Source organism: Aythya fuligula, chromosome 14 (genome assembly GCF_009819795.1).
Source record: "Aythya fuligula isolate bAytFul2 chromosome 14, bAytFul2.pri, whole genome shotgun sequence".
NCBI classification, from domain to species: domain Eukaryota; kingdom Metazoa; phylum Chordata; class Aves; order Anseriformes; family Anatidae; genus Aythya; species Aythya fuligula.
In genome coordinates this window covers 8,633,004-8,649,125 of record NC_045572.1, presented here as the reverse complement: position 1 = coordinate 8,649,125, position 16,122 = coordinate 8,633,004, and the positions used below count along the sequence as shown (strand labels likewise).

The window sequence follows — 16,122 nt, the reverse complement described above, 5'->3', positions numbered from 1 at the left end:
GCTTATCACTGCCACATAACACACATCTAGCATATAAGCCCTTCCCTTCCCTTCCCTTCCCTTCCCTTCCCTTCCCTTCCCTTCCCTTCCCTTCCCTTCCCTTCCCTTCCCTTCCCTTCCCTTCCCTTCCCTTCCCTTCCCTTCCCTTCCCTTCCCTTCCCTTCCCTTCCCTTCCCTTCCCTTCCCTTCCCTTCCCTTCCCTTCCCTTCCCTTCCCTTCCCTTCCCTTCCCTTCCTTCCCTTCCCTTCCCTTCCCTTCCCTTCCCTTCCCTTCCCTTCCCTTCCCTTCCCTTCCCTTCCCTTCCCTCCCCTCCCCTCCCCTCCCCTCCCCTCCCCTCCCCTCCCCTCTCCTCCCCTCCCCTCCCCCACTCCCAGGCTCACAGCATCCACTCTGCAGTTCTCAATTCTCCTCAATCAGCCAAGATATCATTTATCACAGAAAAAATGAAAGTTCCTTTACCTCAAAAATTAGGTAATGTTCTTTGAGCCTGTACTCCTCAGCCTCTTTCGACTTGAGGCTCTTCTCTACAGGATGTGATTTATGCTCTGCTAATTCGTCTGCAATCTGCTTCATTTTATTTTCATGAGATCTCAGCTGTTCCTCCTGCCGAGAGAATTGTGTCAGGTATTAAAACGTAGGAGTGTAACACCCAAGTGCACCGCCAGCCTGTTGACATGGGATCACAGAATCACAGAATTTCCTAGGTTGGAAGAGACCTCAAGGTCATCGAGTCCAACCTCCAACCTAACGCTAACAGCCCTCCACTAAACCATATCCCTAAGCTCTACATCTAAACATCTTTTGAAGACTTCCAGGGATGGTGACTCCACCACTTCCCTGGGCAGCCTGTTCCAGTGCCTCACAACCCTTTCAGTGAAGAAGTTCTTCCTAACATCTAACCTAAAACTCCCCTGGCTCAACTTAAGCCCATTCCCCCTCGTCCTGTCACCAGGCACGTGGGAGAACAGGCCAACCCCCACCTCGCTACAGCCTCCCTTGAGGTACCTAAAAAGAGCGATAAGGTCACCCCTGAGCCTCCTCTTCTCCAGGCTGAACAAGCCCAGCTCCCTCAGCCGCTCCTCGTAGGACTTGTTCTCCAGGCCCCTCACCAGCTTCGTCGCCCATCTCTGCACCCGCTCAAGCACCTCGATGTCCTTCTTGTAGCGAGGGGCCCAAAACTGAACACAGTACTCGAGGTGCGGCCTCACCAGAGCTGAGTACAGGGGGACGATCACCTCCCTAGCCCTGCTGGTCACGCTGTTCCTAATACAAGCCAGGATGCCGTTGGCCTTCTTGGCCACCTGAGCACACTGCTGGCTCATATTCAGCCGACTGTCAACCATCACTCCCAGGTCCTTCTCTGCCTGGCAGCTTTCCAACCATTCCTCTCCCAGTCTGTAGCTCTGCTTGGGGTTATTGCGCCCCAGGTGCAGGACCCGGCACTTGGCCTTGTTAAACTTCATGCAGTTGACCTCAGCCCATCGGTGCAGCCTATCCAGATCCTCCTGCAGAGCTTTCCTACCCTCAAGCAGATCGACACACGCACCTAACTTGGTGTCATCTGCGAACTTACTGAGGGTGCACTCGATGCCCTCGCCCAGATCATCGATGAAGATATTAAAGAGGACCGGCCCCAGCACCGAGCCCTGGGGGACGCCACTAGTGACTGGCCTCCAACTGGACTTGGCTCCATTCACCACGACTCTTTGGGCCCGGCTATCCAGCCAGTTTCTAACCCAACGAAGCGTGCGCCAGTCCAAGCCAAGAGCAGCCAGTTTCTTGAGGAGAATGCTGTGGGAAACAGTGTCAAAAGCCTTGCTGAAGTCAAGGTAGACCACATCCACAGCCTTTCCCTCATCCACCCAGCGCGTCACTCTGTCATAGAAGGAGATCAGGTTCGTCAGGCATGACCTGCCTTTCATAAAGCCATGCTGACTGGGCCTGATCGCCTGCTTCCCCTTCAAGTGCTGCATGATGACTCTCAGGAGGATCTGCTCCATGAGCTTTCCTGGCACTGAGGTCAAACTGACAGGCCTGTAGTTTCCTGGGTCTGTCCTCCGGCCCTTCTTGTAGATGGGCGTCACATTTGCTAGCCGTCAGTCGATTGGGACCTCCCCCGATAGCCAGGACTGTTGATAAATGATGGACAGTGACTTGGCCAGCTCCTCTGCCAGTTCCCTCAGTACCCTTGGGTGGATCCCATCCGGCCCCATCGACTTGTGCACATCTAAGTGCCGTAGCAGGTCACCAACCAGTTCTTCATGGATAATGAGGGCCACATCCTGTTCCCCATCCCCTTCCACCAGCTCAGGGTACTGGGTATCCAGAGAACATCCGGTATTGCCGCTAAAGACTGAGGCAAAGAAGGCATTGAGCACCTCCGCCTTTTCCTCATCTCTTGTAACTAAGTTTCCCCCCGCATCCAGTAAAGGATGGAGATTCTCCTTAGTCCTCCTTTTTGTGTTGATGTATTTATAGAAACATTTTTTGTTATCTTTAACGGCAGTAGCCAGATTGAGCTCCAGATGAGCTTTGGCCTTCCTAATTTTGTCCCTGCACAGCCTCGCTACTTCTTTAAAGTCCTCCTTAGTGGCCTGCCCACTTTTCCAAAGCTTATAAACCCTCTTTTTCCTCCTAAGATCAAGCCACAATTCTCTGTTGAGCCAGGCCGGTCTTCTTCCCCGCCAGCTCGTCTTTGGGCACGTGGGTACATACCGTTCCTGCGCCATGAAGACTTCCCTCTTGAAGATCGCCCAGCCTTCCTGGACCCCTCTGCCCTTCAGAACCGCCTCCCAAGGGACTCCACCAACCAGTGTCCTGAGCAGTTCAAAGTCAGCCCTCCGAAAGTCCAATACAGCGGTTTTACTGGTCCCCTTCCTGGCCTCGCCAAGAATAGTGAACTCCACCATTGCGTGATCACTCTGCCCGAGACAGCTCCCGACGATCACGTCCTCCACCAGTCCTTCTCTGTTTGTGAAGAGAAGGTCTAGCGGGGCACCTCCCCTGGTAGGCTCACTAACCAGCTGTGTCAGGAAGCTATCTTCCACGCTCTCCAGAAACCTCCTAGACTGCTTTCTCAGGGCTGTGTTGTGCTTCCAGGATATGTCAGGGAAGTTGAAGTCCCCCACGAGTACAAGAGCTGATGATTTTGCAACCTCTGTCAGCTGCCTGTAGAATTCCTCATCTGTCTCCTCATCCTGGTTCGGCGGTCTATAGCAGACCCCGACCAGGACACTAGCCTTGTTGTCCCTGCCGATCCTAACCCAAAGGGACTCGACCTTGTCATTCCCAACCTCGAGTTCTACAACCTCGAAAGACTCTCTAATATAGAGAGCCACACCACCACCCCTTCTATGCTGCCTGTCCCTTCTATAGAGCTTATAGCCAGGCATTGCAGCACTCCAGTCATGAGACTGGTCCCACCACGTCTCCGTGATGGCAACCAAGTCGTAGCCTGCCTGCCGCACGATGGCTTCCAGCTCCTCCTGTTTGTTACCCATGCTGCGTGCATTGGTGTAGATGCACTTCAGCTGGGCCATTGCCTTATCCTCCGGCCTTGCCATTGTTCCCCCTGGCACAGCCCCAACAATCCTAGCCTCAGCCCCATCCCCCTTCCTACCTAGTTTAAAGCCCTCTCAATGAGCCCTGCCAGTTCCTGGCCCAGGATCCTTTTTCCCCTAAAAGATAGGGACCCGTCTGCGGCCATCAGGCCAGGGATTTGTCTATGCAAGGACGTAAGCCTTGCTACGGGAAAGGGGTGCGTACCCTGTGCTGGGGCCAAAGGTGTGCAGCACATTTGAAAATTCATCTGATAAGGAGCAGCTGAAACACAGGTATTTGAGGAAGATCAAAACTCATGCATCACAAGTGCCAGGATTGGATTTCTCTGGCACCTGGGCTTTTATAGCATCATGAACACGAAATCTCTGCATCTTTTAATAGCCAGGCAGAACTAGCTGTGTCTCAAGAGCTTGTGCATCTGCTCTCTCTGGAGATAAAGTATCCTCCCTGTCTGGGCTCTGACATCTGCTCAGCAGATAGAGCTGTATCTCCGTTCTAATCATTTCAGGCTCAGGCTGTCCTCTCCCTTCCCCTTTGCTGAGGGCCAGTGGCAGAATGTCCCCATTGTCTGGAGGTGATAAGTCATGTTTGGCATTCCCTAGACACTGCAAACACGAGTGGCTTTTTCAGATGGCAGCTACCTATTGCTCTTTGCTAACAGAGCCTTAGGCAGCCATGCTTTGGTGCACTGCATTCCCTGCTTCCAGTAAACCTTCTCCTCTGAGGCTCTGAAGCTTTCCAGACTAAAAAAAAAATAAGGTGTCACCTCTGGGTGCCATGTCATTAAAAACAAACAAACAAACAATAAACAAGACAGAATCAACACCCATTGAGGTGTGTGTGTGTGTACATAGGGTTGCTTTATATTCATTGCAATAGAAGCATCATGCAGACACCAGAGTTTGCTGTGGTCTGTCCAAATCTCCCACTCTACACCCCTTCTCCTGCCCTTACACAGTGTGCACTTGAGCGGGTGCAGCCTTGAACACCTGAATGTGTCTGCTAGGCAGAGCTGGGGGAGCTGCAGATGAGCTCAGTGTGAGCTGCATGCTGATGGGTTGGCTGAGCACTGGGCACCCCTCCATTGCTCCTTCTGTCACACTTTACCTGGCACAACTTGGTCATGGATGAAGGCAGGAGTGGGCGGCAGAACTTCTTCATTGAGCAGATTGCAGCTGGAAAGGCTGGGGCAGAGAAAATGGCAGCAACGAGGTTGATTCGCAGGATCCAGGACAGCATTTCTTCTTTACTTCTGTTACAGAGGATGGGAGGAGAGATAGGAGTGTCTATAAAGGTTCCTAACCCAGGACCAGCCAGCTCAAGACAGCCCTGGAGCCACCTGCTTTCCCGAGGGCTATTGGTGGCTTTTCTTTGAAGCCATTTCTGTGCCATCCTGAGTAGTGAGAAGGAAAACATTGGCTAACTGGCTCCTCTACATTGTTCCAATAATTTCAGGCCTGTTGTCTGCCTACATGAAGCCCTGGGAATTCTGCCTTCCTTAATACCTCCAGTTGTAGTCCCTGAAGATCTGAGGTAATCCCTGAAGATGAGAGGTAGCAAGGTGGCAAGTGCCAAGAGTACCATACTCTTTGGGGAGTGGGAGACACATCCTTGTCCATGGGGCTCCATGGACAAGGATGAACTCTTCAGATGTTCATGGAACTCTGCCCGGGGTCCCTAATCAGATCTGAGCACTGCTCAGGTGGGATTTCCCTGCAAGAAGGTTTTCACTGCAGAAATTCAGATGCCAAGATTTAGCCTGATGTTAGTACCCATCCCAACTTCAAGACAAAATCATTTCTCACAGCAGGTGACAAAGAAAACATTGAACAGGAGATGGCTCAATCACACTTGACACTTTCTAGCAAAGCGATTTTCCTCTGCAATGGACTAAGGAAAGAAGAAGATATGGTCTGACTGGTGAGCTCTTTAATGAGCTTTAGTCACCTTACCCATCAAAGGCTGATGAGAGGAACTGTCAGCTCCTTAGTTCAAAGCACCATATACATGTAGATTTTTTTCTGCAGACTGACAACAGAAGTTAGTAAGGGGAGAGCCTGCAGAGAGGACACGCACAAACTGGAGATAGTGGGACATTATTTAGTGGCACAGTGATGTGTTTTGGGCTGGTTGGCTACTGCAATCCCAGCTGCTTGCACAAATTTTGGCAAGGTCAGTTCTATGTGGCCACCCCACAAAAGGCAGTTAGCACTGGGATGTAATTTTTTAACTCTCTAAACAAATTTTATACCAGTTGTACAGTTAAGTATGAGTGTATCCAAATGTTCCCATCCTGCTTTTGAAGGGGAATGGGAACTCCATAGTCTGTCAGGCAAACACATTTATAAGTCCAGCCCCAGAGATCTTCTCCTACAATGCAAGTCAAACCATGCTTTGGAACCATTCTGCTTTGCCAGCTTCCCTTTAGTCCTTTGGCAGCACAACCTTAGCTGAAGTCTACAGGATTTTGCCAGAGCAACTGTGGAAGCAGGCTTTAGGGCAAAGGTAGTCTGTGAAGGACTGCAGTGCTTCAGGTGTTAATGCATGAGGGGAATGAAAAGAGAAGCCACCTTCCTCCTCAGACCTTCACCTCCCATCTCATCCTGCTCAGCCCTACTTGGTGACAGACGAGAAAGGCTCCAGGACTGGCACACAGTTGACAAGCATGGCAAGTGGGAACTGTGGCCCCCAGATGAAGTCCCTTGCACAGTCTGACAGACCTCACCCTAATCTCTCCTGCTTAGCACCTTCCTCCTCAGAAGTCTTTTTTCCCCCAGAGTTGTCCCTGATGTGTGTGCTGGTCTGGCTGGGCAGAAGAGGCTCTGTTTGTGGCTGGAAGTCAGGCTGCTGGTCCAGACCCTGCAGGGAGAGCTGGTACTTACGGGGCTTGGAAGAGAAAGACTCTCCAGTCAGCTGTCTTCAGTTTGAGCACATTGGACTTCTTGCTGTAGTCAGAGGCTTTTGTGGCTAAGGCGTGGTGCACACGGATGGCATTTTTCAGATCCACTTCAGAGAGGTCTTTGTCAGGTTTATATTCATCCTGTGAAGAAGGAACGTTAATTGGATAATGACTATGCTAACATTTGCGGGCTACTTTAATGAACCTGCCTTTTTCTCTGTGCTGTAATCACAGATTACTGAGACCAAGAAAAGCACTACTTTGTACAGTAAATGCTAGGAGTTGATAATGATAATAATTAACATCTGGCAACTTCTTCCATCATTAAATTCACTGTGAAGATGTGAAGAAGGAGATGAAAGTTTTAAACATAATTATCAATAGTTCTCTCTAACACGGCACACGCCTGAGGCTTTTGGGGGATGACACAAGATGGCTAGGTTTCTGCAGAGCTTCACCCACAGTGCACAGCTCATGCTGAGATGCAGACTCTGGCTGTTGGCAGGTATCAGCAAATGAATTCCCATCCTGCAGCTGCATCACTCCACGTGGTGAAGGGTTTTGACTGTCTTTGGCAGCCCTGGAACAACTATTCCTAGAGCCAATACACCTCTGTGCAGGTGTGGGGTTTTCTGGACACTAGCCACTGTGTATGGTCCACCTGAATCATGCTTGGTATCTCCTTAGTATGTGTGAGTCTTTGGAATGGTCTTTCATGTAATTTGTTAGTCAGACACTTGCAAATTGCAGCAGTATTTCCTGTATTCCTGATGCACTTTCTTCATTGAAGGATAATTTCACAAAACTAGGGAGTATAGAAATAACTATATAAATAAATATTATAAACAGAAAATACAAACATGGTATTCCAAAAATCTGGGCATAGCACTTTTTAGGAAAAATAAAGAGTTCAGTGAATCTCATTTTTAATCCCAATCAAGTCAATCCCAAATACCATTTGCTTTCCCAGAAACTAAGCTGATGGACACTTAGAGCAATACCCTCCCTCCCTACCCTCTCATCAGCTCAACAGCTTGTCCAGCTGGGGGGTGAGATGATGGATGGATGGATGGATGGATGGATGGATGGATGGATGGATGGATGGATGGATGGATGTGAAAAAACCTGTCCCTGGCTAAAACAAACCATCAACCTGCCCCCCAAGTACCTGCCTCTGGTTGGTGAGAAACTGCAGGTGCTGTGTTGCAGGGCCCTGCCTAGTCACATGGAGACACATGCTGGTGCAGCCCTGTGATGGAGCTGTGTGGTTGTGCTGCAACCTGGTGGAGACCAGGACTGGTGGAAAGAATTGCCTTTTTGGGTAGTAACACTGTCTGATGGCATCTTCAGCTGCTGTGAAATGACCATGTCAGAGGCCAGGTCAGGCCAGGGTATCCCTGCAAGGGCCTGCCATTCCTGCTGATTACTGTGCAAACCTACAGGACTAAGTCTGTCTTATGTTTTGTTACAGGCTACAGTCTTCTGGTTGTTCTCTGGTGTCAGGTCACAAAAGTCTCCCCTGTGCTGCCTCCCAGAGCACAAAGGTCCAGCATAACCCAGCCCATCCAGAGCCCTGCTCTTGATGGGAAATAGGCTTCTGAAGTCTTTCTTTCTCTTCTTTTCTAAAACAATCATCCCAACCAGGAGAGTGACTGCTGCACTGTATGTGATGCTTGGCTTTGTGCAAAGAAATGTCATGGGGCCCCAGGCCCAGGTTCCAGAAATGTCTGGCATGAGATCCTGTCACATGCAACTGCCTTTTGAATGTGAACCACAAAGAAAAGCCCTGGCTTTCCAGCACAAGAAGAGGTGGGTGCTGCAGGCACCCTGTGTTCAGTATGGGTGCATTGCATGGCAGTATACACAACCTTTCTGCAGTGCTCTCCTGCACGGTTAAGTGGTTTGGAGCTCCTCAGAAATTCAAACCATAGCTAAATGTCTACGCGCAGCGGAGATGTCTGCAGGAGTCACACTGTGTGTTTCAGTAGCCAGAGGGATGCACTGTGAGCCTTTTAAGAAAGAAAACTGAATGCTTTGACATATGAATACATGTGTATTACTGATATGTTACTCCACCTGGCAGCAAATACGTGTTTGAGGAAGACTTTGCTGCTCAAGCCTCCTATATTGTAGACACACATCCAATTCTGGATGTTTTTCCAAAGGATCTCTTGGGATCTGAATAAAATGACCAGGAAACCCATGATCCCTTATTTCAAGATACATGTAGGCTTTCTAAAAATACGGTGCGAATAGTTAGGCTTAATGGCATGCGACAAGAAACTTCCACAGATGAAAACTGGTTTGACAAATGCAGATCTTCATGTTGAATGGTACCATCATTTACTGTCTCTGCTGATATCAGGCTTACAGGACTTAATGTAGATGTAGGAAAACCCAGATTTATTTATTTTTTTTAAACCTGGGCCCAGTCAATCAGGGTAAGGTTGAATCAAGCAGGTTCTCTCTGCCTTGTGCCCCTTTTCTGGTGGCCAGGTTTGCAGGAGCACATGGTACTGCAGGATCACTTCTGCATGTACCAGCTGTGCCAGGAAGCTCATTTTAATGCCTGTGCTGCAGGAGGCATGAAGACAGGCTGAGGGAGTTGGGGTTGTTCAGCCTGGAGAAGAGAAGTCTCCAAGGAGACCTAATAGGAGACCTCCAGTACCCAAAGGGCACCCACAAAAAACCTGGGGAGGGACTCTTTGTCAGGGAATATAGTGACAGGACAAGGCTTAATGGTTTTAAACTGAAAGAGCATAGATTTAGATTAAATATAAGGAAGAAATTTTGCACTCAGAGGGTGGTGAGGCATTGGAACAGGTTGCCCAGAGAGGTTGTGAATGCCCCATCCCTAGAAGTATTCAAGGCCAGATTGGATGGGGCTTTGAGCAACCTAATCTAGTGGGAGGTGTCCCTGCCCATGACAGGGGGGGGTTGAACTAGATGATCTTTGGGTTCCCTTCCAACCCAAACCATTCTATGATTCTATGACTTCCAACCCAAACCATTCTACAGTTCTATGACTCTATACGTACTGCTGCTGAGGCAGGGAAATCTTTGTGTGAAGCCTCCACAAATGGCTCTAAAGTTACATGATGCTTTATCATGGTGCTTAGGCACATGGTTTAGTGGATGATATTGGCTGTAGGGGGACAGTTGGGCCAAATGATCTTGGAGGTCTTTTCCAACCTTAGTAATTCTATAATGCGACACACATGGAATGGGAGCCTTCACAGTGCCCAGCACTTATACTGGTGTGTAGCCTTCCCTTGGAGAATAATTCCTTGCCTTTCAGCAAAGCATGCCAGCTTTGCTTCACAGCCTACAGCATCTTCTCTATGTTTTGCCTCAATACCTTTCTGAGCTTTAGTAGAAGTTTAAGCACGTGCTTAAGCTGCTGGGGAAGAAACATATCCAAAGGCATAATAGTAACATACATGTAGATGTTTTCAGTGAAGGGATTCTGTCTTAAATCTCAAAGAAAAATGATTTATACTAAAGCATTAATAGTGTCTTGCCATATCTAGAGGAAATGCAGGCAATGTTTTCTACGTGCTATCATATGCTAATATTAGTCTCACCTTTTCCAGTTGTGGTGCTACGCTGCTATATATTTGCTGGCAAATTTGGTATCACAGCATTGTTGAATTTTTGCCTTTTATGTCCTACATTGTTCACATAAACACTTGTCACTGGGAAATGGGCAAGGTATGATGTGCTACGTTGCTTCAGTTACCCAAAGCCCCCAGCCCTTGAATGATGATGGTGTTTATTTTTTTATTTCTTCTCTGGCTGAAGGGTATCAGCCATTTAAAGGGTACGTTTTGGGGATGTTTTCTGCAGGAACTGAGGCCATGTGTGGATGCTGTGTTTTGGCATCCCTCCAAATTCATTTAATTTACTTTTCGTTTAATGTTGATGACAGAGTCCCCATTTATCTGTCTCTTCTGCCTAAGCAAAGGATCTGCTCAAACATGTACCACCACCCCCTTGACTGGGCTTCCTTTCTGCCATGACAGTGCTCCATGATGTCTTTGGTTTAGTCTTCTGAGGCAACTCTCTGCTACTGTCCACTCCAATGTGCAAGGGGTGGAGTGGCCACAACTAATACGAGCTCTTCAGCTCAAAGTGTGTTGTTGTTTTGTTTTGTTTTGTTTTGCTTTGCTTTTCAAGAAAAAATCTCTTTCTCTTGTGCCTGCTTTTGTATGACACCTGGATGGGGTGAGAGTCCAGCACATTGATTCTGCTGTCCTCTCCTCCAGACAGCAATGAAACGAGTATTTTTCACAGCACTCTTCTGGAGAAACTCGCTGCTCATGGCTTGGACAGGTGTACCCTTCACTGGGTAAAAAAATGACCAGGTGGCATAGTTAAATCCAGATGGAGGCTGGTCAGCAGAGATGTTCTCCAGGGCTCAGTGTTCTCTTCAACATCTTTATCAATGACAAGGGGATTGAGTGCACCCTCTGTACGTTTGCAGATGACACTAAATTGGGAGGTAATGTTGAGCTGCTTGAGGGTAGGAAGGCTCTGCAAAGGGATAGGCTGCATAGGCTGGACTGATGCATTGAGGCCAACTGTATGAAGTTCAACAAGACCAAGTGCTGGGTCCTGCACTTGGGGCAAAACCACCCCATGCAACAGTGCAGGCTGGGGAAGAGTGGCTGGAAAGCTGCCCAGCAGAAAGGGACCTGGGAATATTGGTCGATAGCTGGCTGAATGTAAGCCAGAAGTGTACTTGGGCGGCCAAGAAAGCAAACAGCATCCTGGCTTGTGTCAGAAATAAAGTGGCCAGCAGGACTAAGGAAATGACTCCGTGCTCAGCTCTGGTGAGGCCACACCTCAAATACTGTGTTCAGTTTTGGGCCCCTCACTACAAGGAGGACATTGAGCTGCTGGAGTGCGTCCAAAAAGGGGGTTGTTTATCCTAGAGAAAAGGGGGCTCAGGGGAGACCTTATCATTCTCTACAACTACTTCAAAGGAGGTTGTAGCAGAGTGGGGGCGTCAGTCTCTTCTCCCAAGCAATAAGTGACAGAAAAGAGGAAATGGCCTGAAGTTAGCCAGAGGAGGTTTAGGTTGGATATTAGGAAAATCATTTTCACTGAAAGGGTTGTGGAACAGGCCGCCCAGGGAAGTAGTTGAGTCACAATCCCTGGAAGCATTCCAAAGACATGCAGATGTGGTACTTAGGGACAAGGTTTAGTGGTAGACTTGGCAGTGTTTAGACCTTATGATCTTAGAGCTCTTGTCCAGTCAAATCAAATGATCCTATGACTCTATGAATATAGGCATGGAGCTACAGAGATTTGTCATGCTGCAGCTTGTGAGGGGTTTTTCCTCATTTTCTTCAGCTCATACACACTAGCCTAAAAAAATATTCAATGAGGAAAACAAACCACTTCTCTTCAGTCTGGCCATTAAGGTGGCACTCCAAGTAGCACTACTATGGTAAAGCCTGCCTTCACAGGACATGTCCCTGGCTCAGGGCAGTGCTGGAACTCTTCCATGGGTGGGGGCTGGAAGGGCAGCCTTGGGGGAAATGCTGAGACCTGCACCCTTTCCACTACTTCCATACAAAAGCATCTTGTGCTTTATAGCCCTCCATCATTCCTCTCAACACCCCTCTATGTGTGATGATTAAGGGTTATTATCCCCATTTCACAGAGGTGAAGTAAGTTGCCAAAGGCCATGGAGTGAATCAGTGATCAGTGTGGATTAGAGTGCAGGAGAGGTGTGCCCTGCTCCCAAGCATGCATTTCTTCGTCAAGACTGTGCTGCATCCCTTTAGGGGATCAAGCAATTGCTTCAGCAGACTGTGCTAGAACATGCTAATCCAGAAATTAACACTGGCAAGTCAATGATATGTGACATCTTTACATCAGTGAGTTTATGGATGCTGCCTGAATTGCTTCTACCAGACTGCTTTCTTCTCGTCCAGCCAGTCAACCACACACCCACCCACTTTTCTGCCTGTCTTATCCTATTCTTACCTCTCTTTGCATCTGGCCATTCCTTCATCTGTCTCCCCAGACCCTCCCTCCCTCCCTCCTTCTCTCCCTCCCCCTTTTTCTCTGTCTCTCATTTCCAGTCAACTTGCTCCCCTGGACTTATCTGCATTGCTTTCTGAAATTTTCCTGTTAAAGACTAGATCCTTGGTTTGATCTGAGAGAAAAATGGATGAGGCTGAACCTGTACTCCATGGTGTCTGGTGTGTCTGGAAGCAGGTACTTTCTCCTCTATCTTCGTGTACAAAAATCTCTTCCCAGTGACTTGTACTCAAGCCAGGTTCTATCTTATATTTATGTGCAGGCATCTTCCGCTGAGAGCTTGGGAGCCTTGCACACGGCTTTCTTCCTGTACTGTGCAACTTTTTAGCTCTGCAAACCATCCCATAGGCAAGAAATTGCACTAAGAATAAGGCTGTTTACCCACTCTCTGTTGTGAATGCTGGGAATGCTTGAAAGTGGCAGCCTTTTTTTTTTTTTTTTTTTTTTTTTTTTTTTGTGACCTCAGCCATTTGTCCTGTATCTGCAAAGCCCAATCAATATTTTGTCTACAGCCTAATCCAGCCGAAGGAGTACTTTGAGGAGGACCATATACAGTCTGCCAGGGACTCATAACTAAGAAACCACTCTTTACCCAAATCTTTGGCCCAAATGTTTCTCAGGTTATTTTTTGTTGTTCTTAATGCACGATGTTATGTTCTTACATTCCTATTTCCTTGAGGCACCCTCAGCAACTCCCGTACCTCCTGTATGACTGACACATCAGTAATGGCTGTTATTTTTCAGACACCTTTGTAACGTAGTGTTTTTAGGTGTGTTGCTTCTTTAGTCCCTCCTGGTAAAGAAAGCACTCAGTCTTTTAACCATTTTCTCCTGAAGGTCATCTAGATAAGAACACTGATTTTCTAACAGCTATTTGTCTCTGCCAATCTCATCCCCACTCTGTTTTTAAATTCTAAACTCCTAATACTAGCATAGCAACCTATGTTAATAAAACAGCCAGGACAGATACTGTAGCTAGCCTTGTATAACAATGCCAAAGCCCAACCCCTCCACCCTCTTCAGCAGCAATGAAACTCTGTCTTGGTCTCACTGCTCCTTCTAACACTGTCAAAGCAGTCAGGAAAACCTTCAGTAAACTGGATGTTGGTCCAGCATGGCAAGAAAATTCTATCCCGAATGTGTATTTCATTCCAAATATATCCCCCTCAACAGACTCATACCTAGACCTAAAAGTGCTTGGTGAAAAACTCATTTAAATCTACCGGCTTCCTGTGATTTTGATGAACTTCTTTTCTTTTCTTTTTTTTTTTTTCTTTTTTTTTTTTTTTTCCACAGAAAAAAACGACCCAAAAAAAGGTGCTAGTTAAATCTTCATGCATCATCCATGGTCAGCATGGGGACCTCTTCATTGAGCTCCACATGGAGATTTGTGTTGAGAAAAGAAGCTGGGATGCAAAAAGAGTGTCAGTGACCAGTGATTTCATGATGGCCAGACTTAAGAGTGCTAGAGATGATCTGGGCTCTCCTGTACACTGCAGCTTCCCTCAGCTGCAGGAAAGAGTAGCGAGGCTGTTAAAATACCACTTGGCTAAGAGCAATCCACATGGTAAATTACAATTAGCTGCTACCAGATTTCTGTTAGCTTTGTGACCTGTGCCATAGGATCTGGCACAACATGAGAAGTGTTGGGTTGTGCTAGGAACAATGAGTCATAATTCCATACTGCCCTGAGGATCTTTCTGCCTTTCTTATATAATCCAAAGTTTGTTTACTCTCATTGCTTTGGAGATAATACTGCAATACATAGGAACATCTACCCATAGGGAATGCTGTTTCAGCAAGGTGAGTTCAATGGGTTACTGAACAGCATGTGCTACTAAAGTAGTTCAGACCTAGTTCAGTGGGTTATGCTGCTTCATGATGAGTAGACATTTGGCACCCCTGGTTGGCTCTTACTAACATTCAAGTGATGTCCTATTCAGGCTCCTTAATATTTCCACAGAAAAGACTATCCATGGAAATCTTCCTAGCATCCAAGGGTTTTCAAAGGCAGAGAGGTGAATGCCATAGCATGCATGTAAGGTCTTCCATGGTAACTTTGCCTCCCATGGGAACCTGGGATTTATACTCATGTTGACTCAAAGATGGCTGTGGAACAGGGGAGCTGGAGAAAGCTATGGAACGGATATGAAGAGAGGCAGAAAACGTCTCTTGGGATCCCATGGAAGGACCCAAATTGGCAAGGTGAAAGGAGACAAAGACCTTTAAGCATGGGGAATTCCATACCAGCCTCACAGGAGGTACTCATGCTCAGATCTATGCCAACTAATAAAACAATAGCCAGGACAAGACTGGTCTGATGGTCTGCCCCCTCCACTTCCTAAGGCATGTCCCACCAACATCCTAATTCACCTTCTCCATATCTGTTCAGTCATGCTCCCCAGTATCCCTTATTTGTTTATACTTCTTGCTTACACTTCTGCAGAAGTCTTGCCTCTACATTTCCTCTTTCATATTTCTTCCTGTGTGACCTTCTTTTGAGACTGTGCCCTTAGCATGAACACCATCATCAATAACGGCAATCTCCAGCTCTGTATACTGGTCTCTGGAGGAGCTCTGTATACATCCACACATGCACTAGGACAGTGATTCTCCTCTGCATGCATGTATGGGTTTCCTACTTAGGACAGCAGGACTGCTTTGGACACAGCATGAAACAGCAAATGGGACAGTCCACCACAGTTACCTTTTGTAAATAAAGGATGGTCCCTTTAAGCACAGCATAAAATTTCTTCCAACCTCTTCTTCCTCTGGGAGCTAAAAAAGGAAGAACAACTAATTATACACACCTGCTTCTGTCGTTAGTACTTGACCTTCACATTTCTGGCAAAACCAACCCTTTCCTGACCCACCATAGGCATGTACTGATGCCCGGACCTCACACACCTCCAAGCTACTGCTTATGAGTGGCTTGTCATCAGGGACATGTCAGTTGACAGAAATGGGCTGGGAGATGCAGCCTCCCCATGAGAACACAAACAGGTCAAAACCAGAGATGAGCAGGTACAGACCTACCAGTGGACACATACAGGAAGTCTCTCTGTTCCTCCAGACATGGGTTTGTATTCTGTGAACTAAATGCTTGAGGAACAGAGACATTCCCTGAACTCCTCTGGTTTGGATGAATTCGTCAGACATACCCTGGCTATGGAAGCTTCAGTTCCACTGAGGGGGGAGCATTACCACCCACCGTCTTGATGGACCTGGGGAAAGAGAGCTTGCTGGAAGCTGGAGAGGGGTGGGAGGTGAGGGGAGCCTGTCTACACCACCACAAGAGAGCTGGTCCTCCAAGGCATGGGCTATTAAGAAAGTGCTGGAAGCAGGAGGCCTTTGGTGGTAATCTTCTCTACTCAAGACTTTTAATTGGCTGCAGTGACTGGGCCATCAATATCAATTAGCAAAAGAGGTCATCCAAGGTTTCATTAAGCACTGCTCATTAACAGTTCCCAAATGTATTTCCATTTGACTTTTGTGTAATACCATATACTGACAGCAGAGCTATGAGACAACCTGTTCACCAGCACCCTGCACATGGCAGAATATTGACAGGGCCAAAGCTTTGACGACCAGACTGTCCCCAAGGTCAGTGT

General features: G+C 47.6%; 1 protein-coding gene across 3 annotated transcripts in view; it reads right to left on the bottom strand.

Annotated features, from left to right (window-relative positions):
• Nucleotides 1–16,122, bottom strand: part of PSD2 (pleckstrin and Sec7 domain containing 2) — an 86,990-nt gene that overhangs the window by 3,349 nt on the left and 67,519 nt on the right. For all 3 annotated transcript variants that reach the window (XM_032197062.1, XM_032197063.1, XM_032197064.1), the window contains 4 exons: nt 15,219–15,289; nt 6,444–6,601; nt 4,669–4,813; nt 460–603 (listed from right to left, as the gene is read on the bottom strand). In XM_032197062.1, the coding sequence (XP_032052953.1) occupies nt 460–603; nt 4,669–4,813; nt 6,444–6,601; nt 15,219–15,289 (518 nt within the window). The remainder of the gene's footprint in view (nt 1–459; nt 604–4,668; nt 4,814–6,443; nt 6,602–15,218; nt 15,290–16,122) is intronic.